Source organism: Oncorhynchus masou, chromosome 24 (genome assembly GCF_036934945.1).
Source record: "Oncorhynchus masou masou isolate Uvic2021 chromosome 24, UVic_Omas_1.1, whole genome shotgun sequence".
Lineage (NCBI taxonomy): Eukaryota > Metazoa > Chordata > Actinopteri > Salmoniformes > Salmonidae > Oncorhynchus > Oncorhynchus masou.
The window spans coordinates 106605393-106632892 of record NC_088235.1 but is presented as its reverse complement, the minus strand read 5'-3'; the positions used below and the strand labels follow the sequence as shown (position 1 = coordinate 106632892).

Here is a 27500-nt window from a genome sequence, read left to right as displayed (position 1 = left end):
AAAAATAGTAACAGGATAAAATAACAATAACGAGGCTATAAACAAGAATCACCAGTACCAGTCAATGTGGGTTGTTGCTACAGTGGGTACACAGTAGTGTGGTCTGAATGTAGCGTAATATTGACCAACTGAAGTAGATGTTAACCGTGGTGTTGTGGTCTTACTGTGGTCGTATAGTAGATGTTAACCATAGTATTGTGGTCTTACTGTGGTCGTATAGTAGATGTTAACCGTGGTATTGTGGTCTTACTGTGGTCGTATAGTAGATGTTAACCGTGGTGTTGTGGTCTTATTGTGGTCGTATAGTAGATGTTAACCATGGTATTGTGGTCTTACTGTGGTCGTATAGTAGATGTTAACCGTGGTGTTGTGGTCTTACTGTGGTCGTATAGTAGATGTTAACCGTGGTATTGTGGTCTTACTGTGGTCGTATAGTAGATGTAAACCATGGTATTGTGGTCTTATTGTGGTCGTACAGTAGATGTTAACCGTGGTATTGTGGTCTTACTGTGGTCGTATAGTAGATGTTAACCATAGTATTGTGGTCTTACTGTGGTCGTATAGTAGATGTTAACTGTGGTATTGTGGTCTTACTGTGGTCGTATAGTAGATGTTAACCGTGGTATTGTGGTCTTACTGTGGTCGTATAGTAGATGTTAACCGTGGTGTTGTGGTCTTACTGTGGTCGTATAGTAGATGTTAACCATGGTATTGTGGTCTTACTGTGGTCGTATAGTAGATGTTAACTGTGGTATTGTGGTCTTACTGTGGTCGTATAGTAGATGTTAACCGTGGTATTGTGGTCTTACTGTGGTCATATAGTAGATGTTAACCGTGGTATTGTGGTCTTACTGTGGTAGTATAGTAGATGTTAACCGTGGTATTGTGGTCTTACTGTGGTCGTATAGTAGATGTTAACCATAGTATTGTGGTCTTACCATAGATGTTGAGGGTGGTGGTGCGGTTGCTGGAGCCCAGCACGTTCTCTGCCAGGCAGGTGTATTCCCCTCCGTCCTCCAGACGAACGTGTTCTATATGCAGGCTGCTGTCTCTGCGCACCGTCACATACGGGCTGGAGCTCACCTGCCATGGACAGGAACACATTCAACAGGTGAGAACATTACATGGAGGGACACACACAGACACACACAACCAGCTGTATTGGAACAAGGTATGTATGAACCATGTGGTAGGTATGAAACATGTGGTATGTATGTATAAAACATGTGGTATGTATGTATGTATGAAACATGTGGTATGTATAAAACATGTGGTATGTATGTATAAAACATGTGGTATGTATAAAACATGTGGTATGTATGTATGAAACATGTGGTATGTATGAAACATGTGGTATGTATAAAACATGCGGTATGTATAAAACATGTGGAATGTATAAAACATGTGGTATGTATGTATGAAACATGTGGTATGTATAAAACATGTGGTATGTATGAAACATGTGGTATGTATAAAACATGTGGTATGTATAAAACATGTGGAATGTATAAAACATGTGGTATGTATAAAACATGTGGTATGTATAAAACATGCGGTATGTATAAAACATGTGGAATGTATAAAACATGTGGTATGTATGTATAAAACATGTGCTATGTATAAAACATGCGGTATGTATAAAACATGTGGAATGTATAAAACATGCGGTATGTATGAAACGTGCGGTATGTATGAAACATGTGGTAGGTAAAAAACATGTGGTATATATAAAACATGCGGTATGTATAAAACATGCGGTATGTATGAAACATGCGGTATGTATGAAACATGTGGTATGTAGAAAACATGTGATAGGTAAAAAACATGTGGTATGTATGAAACATGTGGTATGTATAAAACATGTGGTAGGTAGAAAACATGTGGTATGAATAAAACATGTTGTATGTATGTATGTATAAAACATGTGGTATGTATAAAACATGTGGAATGTATAAAACATGTTGTATGTATAAAACATGTGGTAGGTAGAAAACATGTGGTATGAATAAAACATGTTGTATGTATGTTTAAAACATGTGGTATGTATAAAACATGCGGTATGTATAAAACATGTGGAATGTATAAAACATGTGGTATGTATGTATGAAACATGTGGTATGTATAAAACATGTGGTATGTATGAAACATGTGGTATGTATAAAACATGTGGTATGTATAAAACATGTGGAATGTATAAAACATGTGGTATGTATAAAACATGTGGTATGTATGAAACATGTGGTATGTATAAAACATGTGGTATGTATAAAACATGCGGTATGTATAAAACATGTGGAATGTATAAAACATGTGGTATGTATGTATAAAACATGTGCTATGTATAAAACATGCGGTATGTATAAAACATGTGGAATGTATAAAACATGCGGTATGTATGAAACGTGCGGTATGTATGAAACATGCGGTATGTATGAAACATGTGGTATGTAGAAAACATGTGATAGGTAAAAAACATGTGGTATGTATGAAACATGTGGTATGTATAAAACATGTGGTAGGTAGAAAACATGTGGTATGAATAAAACATGTTGTATGTATGTATGTATAAAACATGTGGTATGTATAAAACATGTGGAATGTATAAAACATGTTGTATGTATAAAACATGTGGTAGGTAGAAAACATGTGGTATGAATAAAACATGTTGTATGTATGTTTAAAACATGTGGTATGTATAAAACATATGGTATGTATAAAACATGTGGTATGTATAAAACATGCAGTATGTATGTATGAAACATGTTGTATGTATGAAACATGCGGTATGTATAAAACATGTGGTATGTATAAAAAATGTGGTATGTATGAAACATGCGGTATGTATGTATGAAACATGTGGTATGTAAAAAACATGCGGTATATATAAAACATGCGGTATCTATGTATGAAACATGTGGTACGTATAAAACATGCGGTATGTATGTATGAAACATGTGGTATGTATAAAACATGCGGTATGTATGTATAAAACAAGTGGTACATATAAAACATGCGGTATGTATGTATAAAACATGCGGTATGTATGTATAAAACATGCGGTATGTATAAAACATGCTCTATGTAAGTATGAAATATGCGGTATGTAAAAAACATGTGGTATGTATAAAACATGCGGTATGTATGTATGAAACATGCGGTATGTATAAAACATGTGGTATGTATAAAACATGCGGTATGTATAAAACATGTGGTATGTATAAAACATGTGGTATGTATAAAACATGTGGTATGTATGAAACATGTGCGATGTATAAAACATGTGGTATGTATAAAACATGTGGTATATGTATAAAACATGCGGTATGTATGAAACATGTGGTAGGTAGAAAACATGTCGTATGTATAAAACATGTGGTATGTATAAAACATGTGGTATGTATAAAACATGTGGTATATGTATAAAACATGCGGTATGTATGAAACATGTGGTAGGTAGAAAACATGTCGTATGTATAAAACATGTGGTATGTATAAAACATGTGGTATGTATAAAACATGCGGTACGTATGGAACATGTGGTATGTAAGAAACATGTGATAGGTAGAAGACATGTGGTAGGTAAAAAACATGTGGTATGTATGAAACATGTTGTATGTATAAAACATGTGGTATGTATAAAACATGTGGTATGTATAAAACATGTGGTAGGTAGAAAACATGTGGTATGAATAAAACATGTTGTATGTATGTATAAAACATGTGGTATGTATAAAACATGTGGAATGTATAAAACATGTGGAATGTATGTATAAAACATGCGGTAGGTAGAAAACATGTGGTAGGTAGAAAACATGTGGTATGAATAAAACATGTTGTATGTATGCATAAAACATGTGGTATGTATAAAACATGTGGAATGTATAAAACATGTGGTATGTATAAAACATGTGGTATGTATAAAACATGTTGTATGTATAAAACATGTGGAATGTATGTATAAAACATGTGGTAGGTAGAAAACATGTGGTATGAATAAAACATGTTGTATGTATGTTTAAAACGTGGTATGTATAAAACATGTGGTATGTATAAAACATGTATGTATAAAACATGTTGTATGTAGAAAACATTTGGTATATGTATAACACATGTGGTATATGTATAACACATATGGCATGTATAAAATATGTGGTATGTATAAAACATGCAGTATGTATGTATGAAACTTGTTGTATGTATAAAACATGTGGTATGTATAAAACATGTGGTATGTATGTATGAAACATGTGGTATGTATAAAACATGCGGTATGTAAGTATGAAACATGCGGTATGTTTAAAACACTCAAATACACTTACAGAATGGACCTCTACTCAAAACGGGCACAGGTGGTCCATAGACGAGTCTAATATTAGTTTTAAAATCAGTGCTAAAACAATAGACACCTTCATAAACGTTGCAGTGAGTAAGTAATTTTGGAGTGGTTTTGTTAAATTTTTTTGTTCATTTTTATGAATCATTCCCCGACTGTCTGATGACAAATTGATGTAATCTTATTCACAGTGCTTAACCACAGGCAGATCTCAGGCACCAGTAGTGTGTATGTGTGTGTGCATATGCACGCGTGTGTGTGTGTGGGTATGTGTGTGTGGGTGTGGGTATGTGTGTGTGCGTGCCAGTGTGTGTGTGTGTGTGTGTGTGTGCATATGCACGCGTGTGTGTGTGTGGGTATGTGTGGGTGGGTGTGGGTATGTGTGGGTGGGTGTGGGTATGTGTGTGTGCGTGCCAGTGTGTGTGTGTGTGTGTGAGTGTGTGCGTGCGCGCGCGCGCATGTGTGTGTGGGGGTATGTGTGTGTGCATGCCAGTGTGTGTGTGTGTGTGTGTGTGTGTGTGCGTGCGCGCGCATGTGTGTGTGGGGGTATGTGTGTGTGCATGCCAGTGTGTGTGTGTGCATGTGCGTGTGCGTGTGCGTGTGTGTGTGTGTGTGTGTGTGTGTGTGTGTGTGTGTGTGTGTGTGTGTGTGTGTGTGTGTGTGTGTGTGTGTGTGCCAGTGTGTGTGTATGTGTGTATATATGTGTGTGTGTGTGTGCCTGCCAGTGTGTGTGTGTGCCAGTGTGTGTGTATAGCCTTCTCACCAGGCCGTGGTTGTGTAGCCAGCGTCTCTCAGGTAGGGGGTTTCCCGCCAGCAGCACACAGGGCAGAGTCACTTGCTGCTCCTTGATCACATTCAACACCCCAGGACTGTGGCCAATCACCGGGGACACTGTAAAAAATCATAAAAACAAGTGGCTGTTTGTTACCAAGGACCAGGGGCTCTCCTGCTCTCTCCATGCCTGACCAGGGCTCACCTCCACTGGGTCCACTTCCCAGTTGCCTCCCTGCTTTACCACACACTCTCTTCCATATGGTTTCCACATCTCCACACTGAGAGGCTTAGGGAACGCATGGTTGCTATAAATTCTGATGTATTTACACTCTCTCCCTCGGCACGATGTAAAGGGCTCACATACACCCAACACACACACACACACACAGTTGGTCTAGATGACATCATACATACTGTATGTGTGTGAATGTGCAGCGATTTGAACACGTTCACACGGTCATCTGGGGGACAGAAACAGTTGACAAGGTGTTGGCCAGGAGAACATGACCAACATGAAGATAATCTGACCATAAACTGACCACCCAACCGTCTCCAGTCAAACACAATGTGACCATCCTCATTGATATTAACTGACCTCCTGAATGGAAAGATATGAAATGTATATGAACCCTGACCAGTTGACTTTACCACGAAAACCTGGCCTAGGCCTAAATATTCTTTCTGAGCCCAGAACATACGGTATGTTCCCCCGTGTGCTCGGGTGGCAGGTAGCCAAGTGGTTGGAGTGTCAGGCCAGTAACCGAAAGGGTGCTGGATCGAATCCCTAAGCTGTCGTTCTGTCCAAGAACAAGGCAGTTAACCCACTGTTCCCCGGTCGGCTGTCATTGCAAATAAGAATTTGTTCTTAACTGACTTGCCTAGTTAAATAAAGATAAACATTCTATGCTCGAGTAGACACTCAGGGTTAATGTATACATTACATCTCTTATCCCTCTGGCTATCCGTCCACTCAAGGCCTGTAACACAAACAGCCGTCAGTTCGAGTCCTGCTTCTCCACTCTGAGACGGGAACTGGGAGTGTGGCATGACAAGACTGATGATTCCTGCCTGAGAGGATCCAGCATGAGGAAAGACAGAGATTAACAAGATGGTTGCCAGATTGGAAAGGAATCCACCTTTTATGTTCACACATAACATAAAGATGGACTGACTGACTGACTGGCTGGTTAACTGACTACAGGAGGAGATAACGTTTGCCTGATGTAATGTGGTTCTTGCCAGCTGCTGAGCTAACAGACGATATGAGGGAGAGAAAGAGAGACAGAGAGAGAGACAGGGAGAGAGAGCGAGAGGGAGAGAGAGCGAGAGAGTGAGAGAGAGAGATACGGAGATAGAAACAGAGAGGTATGAAGAGAGATAAAGAGAGAGAGAGAGATACAGAGAGAGGAAGTAGTGTTGGGGGAAAAACATACAACATTATCAAATCCATGCACACAAAGAACAAGTGTGCGGTTAAAATTACCGAAAAATACACACATTTCTTTCCACAGGGCCATGCAGCTTGAGCCCCACCCTCTTCAACATATACATCAACGAATTGGTGAAGGCACTTGAACAGTCTGCAGCACCCGGCATCACCCTACTAGAATCTGAAGTCAAATGTCTACAGTTTGCTGATGATCTGGTGCTTCTGTCCCCAACCAAGACAGGACTACAGTAGCACCTAGATTTTCTGCACAGATTCTGTCAGACCAGGGCCCTGACAAAAAGGTCCAGTTGCCAGGACCACAAATACAAATTCCATCTAGACACCGTTGCCCTAGAGCACACAAAAACTATACATACCTCGGCCTAAACATCAGAGCCACGGATGACTTCCAGAAAGCTGTGAACGATCTGAGAGACAAGGCAAGATAGGCCTTCTACGCCATCAAAAAGAACATCAAATTCAACATACCAATGAGGATCTGGCTAAAAATACTTCAATCAGTTATAGAACCCATTGCCCTTCATGGCTGTGGGGTCTGGGGACCGCTCACCAACCAATAATTCAAAAAAATGGGACAAACACCAAATTGAGACTGTGTGTAGAATTTTGCAAAAATATCCCCGGTGTACAACGTAAAACACCAAATAATGCAGAGCAGAATTATGACGATACCCGCTAATGATCAAAATCCAGAAATGAGCCATTAAATTCAACAACCACCTAAAAGGGAAGTGATTCCCAAACCTTCCATAACAAAGCCATCGCCTACAGAGAGATGAACCTGGAGAAGAGTCCCCTAAGCAAGCTGGTCCTGGACAGCAACACAACTAGACCCAACGAAATCATGAGAAAACCAAAAGAGAATTACTTGACACATTGGAAACAATTAACCAAAAAACTGAGCAAACTAGAATGCTATATGGCCCTAAACAGAGAGTAAACAGTGGCAGAATACCTGACCACTGTGACTGACCCAAACTTAAGGAAAGCACTGTAGAAACTATTACACTCGACGGAACGACTGGATTAGTGTAGTGTCAACATCGCAGCCACTGCCAGCTAGCCTACTCCAGCAGTACTGTTTCATTTCAATCATTTTAGTCAATAAGATTCTTGCTATGTAAGCTTAACTTTCTGAACATTCGAGACGTGTAGTCCACTTGTCATTCCAATCTCCTTTGCATTAGCGTAGCCTCTTCTGTAGCCTGTCAACTATGTGTCTATCTATCCCTGTTCTCTCCTCTCTGCACAGACCATACAAACGCTCCACACCGCGTGGCCGCGGCCACCCTAATCTGGTGGTCCCAGCGCGCACGACCCACGTGGAGTTCCAGGTCTCCGGTAGCCTCTGGAACTGCCGATCTGCGGCCAACAAGGCAGAGTTCATCTCAGCCTATGCCTCCCTCCAGTCCCTCGACTTCTTGGCACTGACGGAAACATGGATCACCACAGATAACACTGCTACTCCTACTGCTCTCTCTTCGTCCGCCCACGTGTTCTCGCACACCCCGAGAGCTTCTGGTCAGCGGGGTGGTGGCACCGGGATCCTCATCTCTCCCAAGTGGTCATTCTCTCTCTCTCCCCTTACCCATCTGTCTATCGCCTCCTTTGAATTCCATGCTGTCACAGTTACCAGCCCTTTCAAGCTTAACATCCTTATCATTTATCGCCCTCCAGGTTCCCTCGGAGAGTTCATCAATGAGCTTGATGCCTTGATAAGCTCCTTTCCTGAGGACGGCTCACCTCTCACAGTCCTGGGCGACTTTAACCTCCCCACGTCTACCTTTGACTCATTCCTCTCTGCCTCCTTCTTTCCACTCCTCTCCTCTTTTGACCTCACCCTCTCACCTTCCCCCCTACTCACAAGGCAGGCAATACGCTCGACCTCATCTTTACTAGATGCTGTTCTTCCACTAACCTCATTGCAACTCCCCTCCAAGTCTCCGACCACTACCTTGTATCCTTTTCCCTCTCGCTCTCATCCAACACTTCCCACACTGCCCCTACTCGGATGGTATCGCGCCGTCCCAACCTTCGCTCTCTCTCCCCGCTACTCTCTCCTCTTCCATCCTATCATCTCTTCCCTCTGCTCATACCTTCTCCAACCTATCTCCTGATTCTGCCTCCTCAACCCTCCTCTCTTCCCTTTCTGCATCCTTTGACTCTCTATGTCCCCTATCCTCCAGGCCGGCTCGGTCCTCCCCCCCGCTCCGTGGCTCGACGACTCATTGCGAGCTCACAGAACAGAGCTCCGGGCAGCCGAGCGGAAATGGAGGAAAACTCGCCTCCCTGCGGACCTGGCATCCTTTCACTCCCTCCTCTCTACATTTTCCTCCTCTGTCTCTGCTGCTAAAGCCACTTTCTACCACTCTAAATTCCAAGCATCTGCCTCTAACCCTAGGAAGCTCTTTGCCACCTTCTCCTCCCTCCTGAATCCTCCTCCCCCTCCCCCCTCCTCCCTCTCTGCAGATGACTTCGTCAACCATTTTGAAAAGAAGGTCGACGACATCCGATCCTCGTTTGCTAAGTCAAACGACACCGCTGGTTCTGCTCACACTGCCCTACCCTGTGCTCTGACCTCTTTCTCCCCTCTCAATCCAGATGAAATCTCGCTTCTTGTGACGGCCGGCCGCCCATCAACCTGCCCGCTTGACCCTATCCCCTCCTCTCTTCTCCAGACCATTTCCGGAGACCTTCTCCCTTACCTCACCTCGCTCATCAACTCATCCCTGACCGCTGGCTACGTCCCTTCCGTCTTCAAGAGAGCGAGAGTTGCACCCCTTCTGAAAAAACCTACACTCGATCCCTCCGATGTCAACAACTACAGACCAGTATCCCTTCTTTCTTTTCTCTCCAAAACTCTTGAACGTGCCGTCCTTGGCCAGCTCTCCCGCTATCTCTCTCAGAATGACCTTCTTGATCCAAATCAGTCAGGTTTCAAGACTAGTCATTCAACTGAGACTGCTCTTCTCTGTATCACGGAGGCGCTCCACACTGCTAAAGCTAACTCTCTCTCCTCTGCTCTCATCCTTCTAGACCTATCGGCTGCCTTCGATACTGTGAACCATCAGATCCTCCTCTCCACCCTCTCCGAGTTGGGCATCTCCGGTGCGGCCCACGCTTGGATTGCGTCCTACCTGACAGGTCGCTCCTACCAGGTGGCGTGGCGAGAATCTGTCTCCTCGCCACGCGCTCTCACCACTGGTGTCCCCCAGGGCTCTGTTCTAGGCCCTCTCCTATTCTCGCTATACACCAAGTCACTTGGCTCTGTCATAACCTCACATGGTCTCTCCTATCATTGCTATGCAGACGACACACAATTAATCTTCTCCTTTCCCCCTTCTGATGACCAGGTGGCGAATCGCATCTCTGCATGTCTGGCAGACATATCAGTGTGGATGACGGATCACCACCTCAAGCTGAACCTCGGCAAGACGGAGCTGCTCTTCCTCCCGGGGAAGGACTGCCCGTTCCATGATCTCGCCATCACGGTTGACAACTCCATTGTTTCCTCCTCCCAGAGCGCTAAGAACCTTGGCGTGATCCTGGACAACACCCTGTCGTTCTCAACCAACATCATGGCGGTGGCCCGTTCCTGTAGGTTCATGCTCTACAACATCCGCAGAGTACGACCCTGCCTCACACAGGAAGCGGCGCAGGTCCTAATCCAGGCACTTGTCATCTCCCGTCTGGATTACTGCAACTCGCTGTTGGCTGGGCTCCCTGCCTGTGCCATTAAACCCCTACAACTCATCCAGAATGCCGCAGCCCGTCTGGTGTTCAACCTTCCCAAGTTCTCTCACGTCACCCCGCTCCTCTGCTCTCTCCACTGGCTTCCAGTTGAAGCTCGCATCCGCTACAAGACCATGGTGCTTGCCTACGGAGCTGTGAGGGGAACGGCACCGCAGTACCCCCAGGCTCTGATCAGGCCCTACACCCAAACAAGGGCACTGCGTTCATCCACCTCTGGCCTGCTCGCCTCCCTACCACTGAGGAAGTACAGTTCCCGCTCAGCCCAGTCAAAACTGTTCGCTGCTCTGGCCCCCCAATGGTGGAACAAACTCCCTCACGACGCCAGGACAGCGGAGTCAATCACCACCTTCCGGAGACACCTGAAACCCCACCTCTTCAAGGAGAGGATAAGTAATCCTTCTCACCCCCCCTTAAATGATTTAGATGCACTATTGTAAAGTGGCTGTTCCACTGGATGTCAGAAGGTGAATTCACCAATTTGTAAGTCGCTCTGGATAAGAGCGTCTGCTAAATGACTTAAATGTAATGTAATGTAAATGTAAAGCTTTGACTATGTACAGACTCAGTGAGCATAGCCTTGCTATTGAGAGCTGCTCCCATAGGCAGACCTGGCTCTCAAGAGAAGACATGCTATGCTCACTGCCCCCTCAGATTACACAGACCCACAAAGAATTGTCACAGCAGCAATATTTGTGACCTGTTGCCACAAGAAAATGGCAACCAGTGAAGAATAAACACCATTGTAAATGCAACCCATATTTATGTTCATTTATTTTCCCTTTTGTAATTTAACTGTTTGCACATCATTGTAAGTGAGACAGAGAGAGAGAGAAAGTGAGAGAGAGAGAGAGTGAGAGACAGAGAGAGAGTGAGAGACAGAGAGAGAGAGACAGAGAGAGAGAGAGAGAGAGAGAGTGAGAGACAGAGAGAGAAAAAGACAGAGAGAGAGAGAGATGCAGAGAGAGAGCGAGGGAGACAGAGAGAGAGGGGGAGAGACAAAAAGAGACAGAGAAAGAGAGAGAAAGAGAGAGAGAGAGAGACAGTGAGAGAGAGACAGAAAGAGAGAAAGAGAGAGAAAGAGAGAGAGAGGGAGAGACAGACAGACAGACAGACAGAGAGAGACAGAGAGAGAGACAGAGAGATTAAGAAAGAGGGCGGCAGGGCTGTAGAACCGACTGGGAAAACCTCCCATGTTTTGCTTGTTGCGTTGCCACAGTAACCCCAGAGGCGGGGTGTTATGGGCAGGGACTGTGTCACTAGTGAAGTGGGGCACACATTAATATGGGGCAGCTGGATCTGATGGGACCTTTAGCCCACATAAGAACCCAGTGACTGTGAGTTCCCCCAGTCAGTCCTGCATTGCTGCTGAATGGTGCTTAACATGGTACACATGTGTAAACAAACACACACAACATTTAAGAAGCATGCGCACACACTCACATACACACACACACACACTCACTCACATACACTCACACATACTGTACATACTGTACATACCTGCCGCGCAGTTGACAGGGTTGTGATACATGCATTGGGAATTCAAGCAGAGAAGGCGTGCCTTTCATAAATAAACAGACACACACATATACACGTTTTCACACACACATACACACATTTTCATACACACATTTAGTCACAGGCAATCCAAAGAAGTGTGTGGGCTTTGACAGGGCTGGGCTTTGAAGTTAGAAACCAAACTCTGAACTCAACAATCTCCACTATGGATGCTGCCCAGCCATATCTGTGTCTCTCCCACTTTAGTGAAATAGAAATATATAGGATTGCGTGCATACCATGGATCCTTTAAAGACTACAGAGGACCTGCTGTTCTTACTCAATGTCAAGATGACTCAAAGTCAAGGTATTTCAATGTGTTATGAGGCTTGGTGAAACTGCAACCGATATATAAATGTACAGTACCAGTCAAAGGTTTGGGCACCTAATCATTCCAGGGTTTTTCTTTATTTTTAATATTTTCTACATTGTAGAATAACAGTGAAGACATCAAAACTACCAAATAACACTTATGGAATCATGTAGTAACCAAAAAAGTGTTAAACAAATCCAAATATATGTTATATTTGAGATTCTTCAAAGTAGCTACCCTTTGCCTTGATGACAGCTTTGCACTCTTGGCATTCTCTCAGCCAGCTTCCTTCCAGTCACCTGGAATGCATTTCAATTAACAGGTGTGCCATGTTAAAAGTTTGTTTGTGGAATTTCTTTCCTTCTTAATGCATTTGAGCCAATCAGTTGTGTTGTGACTTGCTTGGGCCAAGAAACGCGAGCAATGGACATTAGACCTGTGGAAATCTGTCCTTTGGTCTGATGAGTCCAAATTTGAGATTTTTGGTTCCAACCGCCATGTCTTTGTGAGATGCAGTGTAGGTGAACGTATGATCTCCGCATGTGTGGTTCCCACCGTCAAGCATGGAGGAGTTGGGATGGTGCTTTGCTGGTGACACTGTTGGTGATTTATTTAGAATTCAAGACACACTTTACCAGCATGGCTATCACAGCATTCTGCAGTGATACGACATCCCATCTGGTTTGCACTCAGTGGAACTACAATTTGTTTTTTATCAGGACAATGACGTAAAACACCTCCAGGCAGTGTAAGGGATATTTGACCAAAAGGGAGAGTGATTGAGTGCTACATCAGATGACCTGGCCTCCACAATCACCCGACCTCAACCCAATTGAGATGGTTTGGGATGAGTTGGACTGCAGAGTGAAGGAAAAGCAGCCAACAATTGCTCAGCATATATGGGAATTTCTTCAAGACTGTTGGAAAAGCATTCCAAGACTTGTACCGAAGCCACTCCTGCATTGTCTTGGCAGTGTGCTTAGGGTTGTTGTCCTGTTGGAAGGTGACCCTTCCAATAGCCCAAGTCTGAGGTCCTGAGCACATACTAAAGCAGGTTTTCATCAAGGATCTCTCTGTAGTTTGCTCCGTTCATCTTTGCCCTGATCCTGACAAGTCTCCCAGTCCCTGCCACTGAAAAACATCCCCACAGCATGATACTTCTACCACCATGCTTCACTGTAGGGATGGTGCCAGGTATCCTCCAGACATGACACTTGGCATTCAGGCCAAAGAGCTCAATCTTGATTTCATCAGATCAGAGAATCTTGTTTCTCATGGTCTGTGAGTCTTCAGGTGACTTTTGGCAAACTCATAGCGGGTTGTCATGTGCCTTTTACTGAGGAGTGGCTTCCGTCTGGCCACTCTACCATAAAGGCCTAATTGGTGGAGTGCTGCAGAGATGGTTGTCCTTCTGGAACGTTCTCCCATCTTCACAAAGGAACTCTAGAGCTCCGTCAGAGTGACCATCGGGTTCAATTCATTCAACCTCATGGCTTGGTTATTGTTCTGACATGCACTGTCAACTGTGGGGCCTTATATAGACAGGTGTGTGCCTTTCCAAATCATGTCCAATCAATTGAATTTACCACAGGTGGACTCTAGTCAAATTGTTGATACAGCTTAAGGATGATCAATGGAAACAGGATGCACCTGAGCTCAATTTGGAGTTGCATAGCAAAGGATCTGAAAACTTATGTAAATAAGGTATTTCTGTTTTTAATACATTTGCAAAATGTTTCTAAAAAACCTGCTTTTGCTTTGTCATTATGGGGTATTGTGTGCAGATTGCTGAGGAAATTGTTTACTTTAATCAACCCTTTTGCACTCAGAACAGCCACAATTTGTCAGGTCATCGACTCTATAAGGTGTCAAAAGCTTTCCACAGGGATGCTGGTCCATGTTGACTCCAAAGCATTCCACAGGGATGCTGGCCCATGTTGACTCCAAAGCATTCCACAGGGATGCTGGCCCATGTTGACTCAAATGCATTACACAGGGATGCTGGCCCATGTTGACTCCAATGCATTACACAGGGATGCTGGCCCATGTTGACTCCAATGCATTACACAGGGATGCTGGCCCATGTTGACTCCAATGCATTACACAGGGATGCTGGCCCATGTTGACTCCAAAGCATTCCACAGGGATGCTGGCCCATGTTGACTCCAATGCATTACACAGGGATGCTGGCCCATGTTGACTCCAATGCATTACACAGGGATGCTGGCCCATGTTGACTCCAATGCATAACACAGGGATGCTGGCCCATGTTGACTCCAATGCATTACACAGGGATGCTGGCCCATGTTGACTCCAATGCATTACACAGGGATGCTGGCCCATGTTGACTCCAATGCATAACACAGGGATGCTGGCCCATGTTGACTCCAATGCATTACACAGGGATGCTGGCCCATGTTGACTCCAATGCATAACACAGGGATGCTGGCCCATGTTGACTCCAATGCATTACACAGGGATGCTGGCCCATGTTGACTCCAATGCATTACACAGGGATGCTGGCCCATGTTGACTCCAATGCATTACACAGGGATGCTGGCCCATGTTGACTCCAATGCATTACACAGGGATGCTGGCCCATGTTGACTCCAATGCATAACACAGGGATGCTGGCCCATGTTGACTCCAATGCATTACACAGGGATGCTGGCCCATGTTGACTCCAATGCATAACACAGGGATGCTGGCCCATGTTGACTCCAATGCATTACACAGGGATGCTGGCCCATGTTGACTCCAATGCATTACACAGGGATGCTGGCCCATGTTGACTCCAATGCATTACACAGGGATACTGGCCCATGTTGACTCCAATGATTCCCACAGTTGTGTCAAGTCGGCTGGATGTCCTTTTGGTGGTGGACCATTCTTAATACACACAGGGAAACTGTTGAGCTTGAAAAACCCAGCAGTGTTGCAGTTCTTGACTCAAACCGGTGCGCCTGTATTCACCTGGTCAGTCTATGTCATTGAAAGAGCAGGTGTTGCTAATCTTTTATACACTTAGTGTATCTCTCTACTCTCTCTTTCTCACTGTAATTTAGGTCTTTTTTTCTCCCATGACTTCTACAAGAACTGACATCCCCTTCAAACCATGCCAGGGAATTTGAGCCGCGTTCCTCTGAGTTCACCCCTACATTCCCTCGCCTTCAAATAAACTCAATGCATGCGGCCCATTACTCACACACACAACTCCAGCACAACTGAAAGATCACTCAAATGCTGAGCGCTTTCCTCCAGTGAAAATATTCCCTTTCAATTCAAAAGTAGCAATCTGTCTTTGAACGCAACAGAAGATAGACCTGACCATTGATGAGTGTGATCTAAACTCAGCAAAAAAATAAGCGTCCTCTCACTGTCAACTGCGTTTATTTTCAGCAAACTTAACATGTGTAAATAATTGTATGAACATAACAAGATTCAACAACTGAGACATAAACTGAACAAGTTCCACAGACATGTGACAAACAGAAATGTAATTATGTGTCCCTGAACAAAGGTCAAAGGTCAAAATCAACAGTCAGTATCTGGTGTGGCCACCAGCTGCATTAAGTACTGCAGTGGACTCATGGACTGCACCAGATTTGCCAGTTCTTGCAGTGAGATGTTACCCCACTCTTCCACCAAGGCACCTGCAAGTTCCCGGACATTTCTGTGGGGGAATGGCCCTAGCCCCCACCTTCCGATCCAACAGGTCACAGACATGCTCAATGGGATTGAGATCCTGGCTCTTCGCTGGCCATGGCAGAACACTGACATTCCTGTCTTGCAGGAAATCACGCACAGAACGAGCAGTATGGCTGGTGGCATTGTCATGCTGGAGGGTCATGTGAGGATGAGCTTGCAGGAAGGGTACCACATGAGGGAGGAGGATGTCTTCCCTGTAACGCACAGCGTTGAGATTGCCTGCAATGACAACAAGCTCAGTCCAATGATGCTGTGACACACCGCCCCAGATCATGACAGACCCTCCACCACCAAATCGATCCCACTCCAGAGTACAGGCCTCGGTTTAACGCTCATTCCTTCAACCATAAACGCAAATCCGACCATCACCCCTGGTGAGACAAAACCGTGGCTCGTCAGTGAAGAGCACTTTTTGGCAGTTCTGTCTGGTCCAGCAACGGTGGGTTTGTGCCCATAGGCGACGTTGTTTGCGGTGAAGTCTGTTGAGGACCTGCCTTACAACAGGCCTACAAGCCCTCAGTCCAGCCACTCTCAACCTATTGTGGACAGTCTGAGCACCGATAGAGGGATTGTGGTGTAACTAGGGCAGTTGTTGTTGCCATCCTGTACCTGTCCCGCAGGTGTGATGTTCAGATGTACCGATCCTGTGCAGGTGTTGTTACAAATAGTCTGTCACTGCGAGGACGATCAGCTGTCCGTCCTGTCACCCTGTAGCGCTGTCTTAGGCGTCTCACAGTAAGGACATTGCAATTCATTGCCCTGGCCACATCTGCAGTCCTCATGCCTCCTTGCAGCATGCCTAAGGCACGTTCACACAGATGAGCAGGGACCCTGGGCATCTTTCTTGTGGTGTTTTTTAGAGTCAGTAGAAAGGCCTCTTCAGTGTCCTAAGTTTTCATAACTGTGACCTTAATTGCCTACCGTCTGTAAGCTGTTAGTGTCTTAATGACCGTTCCACAGATGCATGTTCATTAATTGTTTATGGTTAATTGAACAAGCATGGGAAATAGTGTTTAAACCCTTTACAATGAAGATCTGGGAAGTTATTTGGATTTTTATGAATTATCTTTGAAAGACATGGTCCTGAAAAAGGGACGTTTCTGTTTTTGCTGAGATGAGCTGACTAAACTCCACACCATGGTGAAGGACGTTTCTGTTTTTGCTGAGTTGAGCTGACTAAACTCCACACCATGGTGAAGAACGTTTCTGTTTTTGCTGAGTTGAGCTGACTAAACTCCACACCATGGTGAAGAACGTTTCTGTTTTTGCTGAGTTGAGCTGACTAAACTCCACACCATGGTGAAGAACGTTTCTGTTTTTGCTGAGTTGAGCTGACTAAACTCCACACCATGGTGAAGGACGTTTCTGTTTTTGCTGAGATGAGCTGACTAAACTCCACACCATGGTGAAGGACGTTTCTGTTTTTGCTGAGATGAGCTGACTAAACTCCACACCATGGTGAAGGACGTTTCTGTTTTTGCTGAGATGAGCTGACTAAACTCCACACCATGGTGAAGGACGTTTCTGTTTTTGCTGAGATGAGCTGACTAAACTCCACACCATGGTGAAGAACGTTTCTGATGAACTTCATTAACGGAGTTGAGCAGTGACCAAGCTTTGTGGAATTCAACTACATCGATTCGGCCAAAAATAATTCAAAGCGTTAAAATTATGAAATGTTGACCTTGTCCCTATGTTTCTCCCTTGTAGTTGTCTTCCTTTCTTTGTTTGCTGAAATTCATTATTTTTCATAAAAACTGAATCTAATACAACCACCAACTGTTTAATTGTTGAGATTCAATTGACATATAAACTTCCCTCTGTACCCCTATAACACCCTCCTCTACCCTGCCCTCTGTACCCCTATAATACCCTCCTCTACCCTACCCTCTGTACCCCTCCTATAATACCCTCCTCTACCCTACCCTCTGTACCCCTATAATACCCTCCTCTACCCTACCCTCTGTACCCTATAATACCCTCCTCTACCCTACCCTCTGTACCACTATAATACCCTCCTCTACCCTACCCTCTGTACCCCTCCTATAACACCCTCCTCTACCCTACCCTCTGTACCCCTATAATACCCTCCTCTACCCTACCCTCTGTACCCTATAATACCCTCCTCTACCCTACCCTCTGTACCCTATAATACCCTCCTCTACCCTACCCTCTGTACCCCTCCTATAATACCCTCCTCTACCCTACCCTCTGTACCCCTATAATACCCTCCTCTACCCTACCCTCTGTACCCCTCCTATAATACCCTCCTCTACCCTACCCTCTGTACCCCTATAATACCCTCCTCTACCCTACCCTCTGTACCCTATAATACCCTCCTCTACCCTACCCTCTGTACCCCTCCTATAATACCCTCCTCTACCCTACCCTCTGTACCCTATAATACCCTCCTCTACCCTACCCTCTGTACCCTATAATACCCTCCTCTACCCTACCCTCTGTACCCTATAATACCCTCCTCTACCCTACCCTCTGTACCCTATAATACCCTCCTCTACCCTACCCTCTGTACCCCTATAATACCCTCCTCTACCCTACCCTCTGTACCCCTCCTATAATACCCTCCTCTACCCTACCCTCTGTACCCCTCCTATAATACCCTCCTCTACCCTACCTTCTGTACCCCTATAATACCCTCCTCTACCCTACCCTCTGTACCCTATAATACCCTCCTCTACCCTACCCTCTGTACCCCTCCTATAATACCCTCCTCTACCCTACCCTCTGTACCCTATAATACCCTCCTCTACCCTACCCTCTGTACCCTATAATACCCTCCTCTACCCTACCCTCTGTACCCTATAATACCCTCCTCTACCCTACCCTCTGTACCCTATAATACCCTCCTCTACCCTACCCTCTGTACCCTATAATACCCTCCTCTACCCTACCCTCTGTACCCCTATAATACCCTCCTCTACCCTACCCTCTGTACCCTATAATACCCTCCTCTACCCTACCCTCTGTACCCTATAATACCCTCCTCTACCCTACCCTCTGTACCCCTCCTATAATACCCTCCTCTACCCTACCCTCTGTACCCTATAATACCCTCCTCTACCCTACCCTCTGTACCCTATAATACCCTCCTCTACCCTACCCTCTATACCCTATAATACCCTCCTCTACCCTACCCTCTGTACCCTATAATACCCTCCTCTACCCTACCCTCTGTACCCCTATAATACCCTCCTCTACCCTACCCTCTGTACCCCTCCTATAACACCCTCATCTACCCTACCCTCTGTACCCTATAATACCCTCCTCTACCCTACCCTCTGTACCCCTCCTATAATACCCTCCTCTACCCTACCCTCTGTACCCTATAATACCCTCCTCTACCCTACCCTCTGTACCCCTATAATACCCTCCTCTACCCTACCCTCTGTACCCCTATAATACCCTCCTCTACCCTACCCTCTGTACCCCTCCTATAACACCCTCCTCTACCCTACCCTCTGTACCCTATAATACCCTCCTCTACCCTACCCTCTGTACCACTATAATACCCTCCTCTACCCTACCCTCTGTACCCCTCCTATAACACCCTCCTCTACCCTACCCTCTGTACCCTATAATACCCTCCTCTACCCTACCCTCTGTACCACTATAATACCCTCCTCTACCCTACCCTCTGTACTGTACCCCTCCTATAACACCCTCCTCTAACCTACCCTCTGTACCCTATAATACCCTCCTCTACCCTACCCTCTGTACCCCTCCTATAACACCCTCCTCTACCCTACCCTCTGTACCCATCCTATAATACCCTCCTCTACCCTACCCTCTGTACCCTATAATACCCTCCTCTACCCTACCCTCTGTACCCTCTGATACCCTAATCTACCCTACCCTCTGTACCCCTCCTATAATACCCTCCTCTACCCTACACTCTCTACCCTCTAATACCCTATTCTACCCTACCCTCTGTACCCTACCCCTCCTACAGTACCCAGAGCATGTGATCAGAGATCCCTGTCTGTCTCTTACCCAGTCCGGTGACAGTGACTCTGGCGTGTGTCTGGATCCTCCCAAACTGGTTCTGGGCCTCACACACATACACCGTCTCATCCTCCACCCACAGATCTGACACAGAGAAGAGAGAAGATAGGAGTTAGTGTGTGTGTGTGTGTGTGTGTGTGTGTGTGTGTGTGTGTGTGTGTGTGTGTGTGTGTGTGTGTGTGTGTGTGTGTGTGTGTGCGTGCGTGCGTGCGTGCGTGCGTGCGTGCGTGCGTGTGTATATGAACCAAAACCTCACTGCTGATTTGCAGGTCCCCTCCTGTCTTCTGTGTGATGGTGCTGTGTGTGGGGCGTCTGGTGAAGATGGGTGCGTTGTCCTCCCTCCTCCAGGTGATCTGGGGTTCGGGGTACCCCTGCGCGTGGCACGGCAGGGTCACGTTAGAGCCAATGTCCGCCGCCACGTCAGACGGTTCTCTGGTGAACTGGGGTGCAGCTGGAAGGCAAAGGTCAGAGGTTAGGGTCAACAACACTAAGATCTAAATCCCTCATAAGACCACGAAGAAAGGCTACATTCATCCATCAATACATCAGGCAACATTTGACATGGGACAACTGTTAGTAATGACGTGATTTTCTGATGGTAAACTGGTCTTTTGTGGGTGTAGAGATGTCAGATGTCTTTTTCATGATGTGTTCAAGAGTCTCGAGGAATCCTTACATCCGACATCCAGGGTGATCTTCCCAGGTGAGGAGGTCCCTGAAGGGTTCGCAGCCACACAGGTGTAGTCCCCCGCGTCAGCGTCCTGTGTCTCCTTGATCGTCAGAGTCCCTCCCAGGGGGTCAATATCCATGTAGGACGATGGCCGCAGCTGCAGGTCGCCTGTGGGTCAAATAAAGGGCAACCAGGAAGTTGTTAACCAGGAAGTTGGCAACCATCAATATGGTCATATCAAATAAAATGTTATTTGTCACGCTTCATAAACAACAGGTGTAGACTAACAGTGAAATGTTTACTTACGGGCCCTTTCCAACAATGTAAAGATAAACAATAGAAAAACAATAACACAAGGAATAAATACAAGATGACTAACAACAACTTGGCTATATACACGAAGTACTAGTACCTAGTCGATGTGCAGGGTTGCGTGGTAATTGAGGTAGATACACAAATGTATGTGGACACCTGCTCATCGAACATCTCATTCCAAAATCATGGGCATTAATTTGCTTGCTTCCATTCAGCCAGGTCGGGCACTGATGTTAGGCGATTAGGCCTGGCTCGCAGTCTGCATTCCAATTCATCCCAAAGACTATAGCCTTCAGCTCAGTGTGTAATCCATGGCTTCTGGTTGGGATATGTACGTATGGTCACTGTGGGAACTACATCGTCGATGCACTTATTAATGAAGCCCGTGACTGTGTGTGGAGTAAAGGTGATCGAGAGTTTTTTTGCCTGTAGTTGCGCAGGTGAAACGCTTGTAAAAAATAAGGTAAGTTGGAGTTCAGTTTCCCTGCATTAAAATCACCGGCCACTAGGGGCACCGCCTCCAGATGGGCATTTTCTTGTTTGCTTATGGCCCTTTACAGCTGGTTGAGAGCGGTCTTAGTGCCAGCATCGGTTTGTGGTGGTAAATAGACGGCTAAGAAAAAGACAGATGAAAACTCTTATTATTTCTATTCTATTTCTGTTTCTGAAAAACATATCAAGTACAAAAATTGAGGCGAGAAAAACCTATCAAGTACAAAAATTGAGGCGAGAAAACCTATCAAGTACAAAAATTGAGGCGTGAAAAACCTATCAAGTACAAAAATTGAGGCGAGAAAAACCTATCAAGTACAAAAATTGAGGCGAGAAAAACCTATCAAGTACAAAAATTGAGGCGAGAAAAACTTATCAAGTAAAAAAATTGAGGCGAGAAAAACCTATCAAATACATAAACTGAGGCAAGCAAAACCAATTCAAGTTTATCAAATGCTTTGTGTTTGTTTGCAGCAAATTTTTATGAAATGAGAATGAACATTTGCATCATTCATTCTTTCTTTTAGTGTGTACTCTTTATCTTTCTCTTTGTCTTTCTCATTCAAAGAATAAGTGGACATAGCAGCAGAATGGAAAAGAGAGCGTTTTAAGGGTTAGAATAAAAGACAGGAGCGTTTTAAGGGTTAGAATAAAAGACAGGAGCGTTTTAAGGGTTAGACTAAAAGACAGGAGCGTTTTAAGGGTTAGAATAAAAGACAGGAGCGTTTTAAGGGTTGGACTAAAAGACAGGAGAGTTTTAAGGGTTAGACTAAAAGACAGGAGCGTTTTAAGGGTTAGAATAAAAGACAGGAGCGTTTTAAGGGTTGGACTAAAAGACAGGAGAGTTTTAAGGGTTAGACTAAAAGACAGGAGCGTTTTAAGGGTTAGAATAAAAGACAGGAGCGTTTTAAGGGTTAGACTAAAAGACAGGAGCGTTTTAAGGGTTAGACTAAAAGACAGGAGCGTTTTAAGGGTTAGAATAAAAGACAGGAGCGTTTTAAGGGTTAGACTAAAAGACAGGAGCGTTTCAAGGGTTAGAATAAAAGACAGGAGCGTTTTAAGGGTGAGACTAAAAGACAGGAGCGTTTTAAGGGTTAGACTAATAGACAGGAGCGTTTTAAGGGTTAGAATAAAAGACAGGAGCGTTTTAAGGGTTAGACTAAAAGACAGGAGCGTTTTAAGGGTTAGAATAAAAGACAGGAGCGTTTTAAGGGTTAGAATAAAAGACAGGAGCGTTTTAAGGGTTAGACTAAAAGACAGGAGCGTTTCAAGGGTTAGAATAAAAGACAGGAGCGTTTTAAGGGTGAGACTAAAAGACAGGAGTGTTTTAAGGGTTCCCACGAGGTGGCCAGAATCAGTCAAGTGAGTCAGAGGTGTCAGAGGAGCACTTCCTGTGCACCAGCCGATAAAACACTCCACTTCCTGCTCTGCACTCTATAAAATATATGACTTCCTGTCTGCCCAGGGCCCCGGCAAGCTGATTTATTAAGGCTAACACACAGAGGTATGTGAATGAGAAGTCTCTTTGTGGGTGTGTGTGTGTGTGTGTGTGTGTGTGTGTGTGTGTGTGTGTGTGTGTGTGTGTGTGTGTGTGTGTGTGTGTGTGTGTGTGTGTGTGTGTGTGTGTGTGTGTGTGTGTGTGTGTGTGTGTGTGTGTGTGTATGTGTGTGTGTGTGTGTGTACGTGTGTGTGTGTACGTCTCTGTATGTGTGTGTGTGCATGTCTCTGTCCGTGTGTGTGTATGTCTCTGTCTGTCTGTGTGTTTCTCTGTGTGTGTGTGTCTGTCTGTGTCTGTGTGTATGTCTCTGTGTGTCTTTGTGTGTGTCTAAGTGTGTCTGTGTGTGTTTCTCTGTGTGTGTCTGTGTGTGTGTCTGTGTGTGTGTCTAAGTGTGTCTGTGTGTGTTTCTCTGTGTCTGTGCGTGCGTGCGTGTGCGTGTGGGTGTGTGTGTATGAGTGTCTGTGAGTGTTTCTCTGTGTGTGTCTGTGTGTGTGTCTGTGTGTATGTCTCTATGTGTGTCTGTGTGTATGTCTCTATGTGTGTCTGTGTGTGTGTCTAAGTGTGTCTGTGTGTGTGTCTCTGTATGTGTGTGTGTCACTGTGTTTCTCTGTGTGTGTGTGTGTGTGTGTGTGTGTGTGTGTGTGTGTGTGTGTGTGTGTGTGTCTCTATGAGTTTCTCTCTGTGTGTGTGTGTGTGTGTGTGTGTGTGTGTGTGTGTGTGTGTGTGTGTGTGTGTGTGTGTGTGTGTGTGTGTGTGTGTGTGTGTGTGTGTGTGTGTCTTTATGGCTACGACAGTGAGCTCTACACTAGATGTCTGTGTGGGACTGATTTCTTCATTCCGCTCCCTCTCGATCCCAGGCTGTTTCGTGACCGGGAGTCCCATAGGGCGGCGTACAATTGGCCTAGCGTTGTCTAGGTTCGTTTGTCTGGGGAGGCTTTACTTGGATCATCGCGCTCTAGCGACTCATTGTGGCGGGCCGGGTGCCTGCAGGCTGACTCGGTTGTCAGTTGAATGGTGTTTCCTCCAACACATCGGTGCGGGTGACTTCCGGGTTAAGTGCGCGGGTGTTAAGAAGCGCAGTTTGGCAGGTCATATTTCAGAGGACACATGACTCAACCTTCAACCCCAACCGAGCAAATTGGGGAGTTGCAGCGATGCAATTGGATATCATGAAAAAGAGGATATAGGATTTACCCTACTTTCTACTACTGAACGAGAAGGATGATGAGAGTGGACACTTATAGGATATACCCTACCTTTTAGGAGCGGGAGGCAGTGACAAATACATTGGTAATAAATATCTATTGAAAAGGATCACTCTGGTAACTTATGAGCATCTTGCACCTCAGCTCGACTTCTTTCCATTATCAGTATTTATTTACAGACACTGCAGTAATCTATATCATAATCACATGATTCTCCGCCCGTACATAGACTACCTCATTTCATAGAGACCACACATACACTAGACACACTTGATCTGGCACGTCCAACACGGAGAGGAGAGGTAGGCTACTTAACGTGAAGCAGCGAATTCTTAAGTGTGTGAATAATGCAACAAAGATGTGTTTCTAGTACAATAGGAAGAGGCCTGGTCCAACGCATACAAAGCAGAAAGACGCCCGTTTCCAAATCATCTGCAGGATTGTCACGCCCTGGCCTTAGTATTTTGTGTTTTCTTTATTATTTTGGTCAGGCCAGGGTGTGACATGGGTATTTATGTGGTGTGTTTTGTCTAGGGTTTTTTTGTAGGTTATGGGATTGTGGTTAGTGAAGTAGTCTAGGTAAGTCTATGGTTGCCTAGAGTGGTTCTCAATCAGAGGCAGGTGTTTATCGTTGTCTCTGATTGGGAACCATATTTAGGCAGCCATATTCTTTGGTTATTTTGTGGTTGATTGTCTCCTGTCTTTGTGTTTGTTGCACCAGATAAGGCTGTTTTGGTTTTTCACGTTTCTTGTTTTTGTATATTGTTCATTTTTCATCTTTAAATATGTATAAAGACCACGCTGCATTTTGGTCCTCCTCTCTTTCGACAGAAGAAAACCTTAACAAGGATAAACAAAGTCGTCTGTCTGAAAAAATGCAGACTGTGCCGCAATGATCTATGTTGGGACCCGCGGGAAAGCAACCCTCGACACCATAAAGTCAGGGTTGAGTAACCGTATGGGATTTTCATGTCCTGAGGAGTAAAAGCTACCCTCCACACTCAACGACAGATGAAGGCCTCTTCTCATCACCCCTCTCTGCCACACACAGGAGGCTGCTTCCAAGTCAACATACCTTACCTTTGAACCACCTGATCTCCGGCTGGGGGATCCCTGAGGCGGAGCATGCCAAGATGGTGGTTTCTCCTAGACCAATCAGAATCTCACTCAGCACCACGATCACCACAGGGGACTCTGGGAGAAGACAAGAGACCAGGTGGTGAGAGTATGAGAGAGGGAGACTGGCAGAGCACAACACAGGTTAAAGGAGTCCGTCAGTCCGTCCGTCTGCATGTCTGTTGTGTCCTACTCACCGATATAGGTGAGGACGGATGTTTGAGTGTCTGTCCCAGCCAGGTTGCTTGCCAGACAGCCGTACACCCCAGCATCCTTCTGTTCCATGTTCCTGATGATCAGACTCCCATCAGGGGTCATTCTGTGTCTGCACAGGGGCCAGAGGTCAGAGGGTTAATACATATTGACACACATCAACCTCATCTACACGCACCTGTAATAACACAGCAACACAGACAACACTCCATGAAGTACATTAGCACACAGTCATCTGATCCCTAGCAACAGCTCGGACTAAATTATTTAGTTATTTGTTAAGTGCCACCAAAGCACGATAACCCTCGAGCCTTGAGCACCACAACAGACAAAACAAACACAGGACACAGCATCCTTCTGCCACTCCTGACCTGCGTGACCTGTGTGAGAGGTGAAAGGTTGTGACCTCACCTGCTGGAACCCATGAGGAACATGTCGTTGTGTGTCCAGACCAGGTGGGGGGCGGGGTAACCTCTGGCCGAGCACCTGATCCTCACTTCCTGTCCCGTGGTAAAGGTCTGGTGCCGGGGGTCCACTGACACCTGGGGGGGCTCTGGAAGAAAGGAGGGGGTCAGAGGTCACAGCAACATGAATATCCTTAAATCATCTGGTTCAATAATGATTGCTGCCATCAAAGATCAATTCATATAATCCACTGACCAAATGTACATTGTATATCTTTAAAGTTGAAGGTGAGACTAACTTTTACAGTGGTTTATACAAGCGTATCAAAAACACGTTGTGATGAAAGCAGGCAGATAGGAGTCTACCTGTGCCCAGAAACTGCCCCTTTGCCCTCCCACTCGCCAAGTGCCCTTTTGGGTGGTGGTATAATTTTATATTTTTTTGCATACAGTTTTTGCAGTTGTTGTTCTGAATCCACTGCCCCCAAGTCATCGTGACTTGGTCAAGTTTGCCACTCCCCACCCCTACCGCGTCCGTTAGTCTGCTCTGTACGGAGCTAACCTTTTTTCCCAGTCTGCCCTATACCGAGCTAACCTTTTTCCCAGTCTGCTCTGTACTGAGCTAACCTTTTTTCCCAGTCTGCCCTGTACCGAGCTAACCTTTTTCCCAGTCTGCCCTGTACTGAGCTAACCTTTTTCCCAGTCTGCCCTGTACCGAGCTAACCTTTTTCCCAGTCTGCTCTGTACTGAGCTAACCTTTTTCCCAGTCTGCCCTGTACTGAGCTAACCTGTTTCCCAGTCTGCCCTGTACGGAGCTAACCTGTTTCCCAGTCTGCCCTGTACCGAGCTAACCTTTTTCCCAGTCTGCCCTGTACCGAGCTAACCTTTTTCCCAGTCTGCCCTGTACCGAGCTAACCTTTTTCCCAGTCTGCCCTGTACCGAGCTAACCTTTTTCCCAGTCTGCCCTGTACCGAGCTAACCTTTTTCCCAGTCTGCCCTGTACCGAGCTAACCTTTTTCCCAGTCTGCCCTGTACCGAGCTAACCTTTTTCCCAGTCTGCCCTGTACCGAGCTAACCTTTTTCCCAGTCTGCCCTGTACCGAGCTAACCTTTTTCCCAGTCTGCCCTGTACCGAGCTAACCTGTTTCCCAGTCTGCCCTGTACCGAGCTAACCTTTTTCCCAGTCTGCCCTGTACCGAGCTAACCTTTTTCCCAGTCTGCCCTGTAAATGCGGTAATAAAACTAGAAATGGACTCATAGCCGTGGAAAGGATCCTGGAGGTGCAGCAGCACCCCTGATATATTGAAAGACATTGGTCAAAGTTATAGAATTACTACTGCCTTTTCAGAGAGAAATCAAATCATTCAGAATAGCCTACTACACCCTGAGTAGGCCTATCATTTAGCCACAGAGGATCAATAGCTCCTTTTTAAAAAATAGCCTAGCTGTGGATTGTGTGTAGTCCAATAACAAGGCATAGCCTACAGTCGAGAACGCACAATGAATCTGTCGGCAAACAGCATGCAGGCAAAACACACCTTTCGCAATATTTGAAATACAATTGCGGAAAAACACAGGTTGGAAAGCAAATAGCTCCTGCTGAAAGGAGAAGACTCCAACCTGTCTGCTGTTAGCCAGCAAAATATTTCATCAACTTAAATAGGCCTAGTTTGTCAG

The 27500-nt window shown here is 45.4% G+C and overlaps 1 protein-coding gene across 3 annotated transcripts in view; it reads right to left on the bottom strand.

Annotated features, from left to right (window-relative positions):
• hmcn1 (hemicentin 1) overlaps positions 1-27500 on the bottom strand; it is a 247122-nt gene that overhangs the window by 114438 nt on the left and 105184 nt on the right. For all 3 annotated transcript variants that reach the window (XM_064936005.1, XM_064936007.1, XM_064936006.1), the window contains exons 12-19: positions 25832-25973; positions 25405-25532; positions 25172-25285; positions 20588-20749; positions 20168-20362; positions 19900-19995; positions 5097-5224; positions 939-1083 (exon numbers count right to left, since the gene is read on the bottom strand). In XM_064936005.1, coding sequence (XP_064792077.1) covers positions 939-1083; positions 5097-5224; positions 19900-19995; positions 20168-20362; positions 20588-20749; positions 25172-25285; positions 25405-25532; positions 25832-25973 — 1110 coding nt within the window. The remainder of the gene's footprint in view (positions 1-938; positions 1084-5096; positions 5225-19899; positions 19996-20167; positions 20363-20587; positions 20750-25171; positions 25286-25404; positions 25533-25831; positions 25974-27500) is intronic.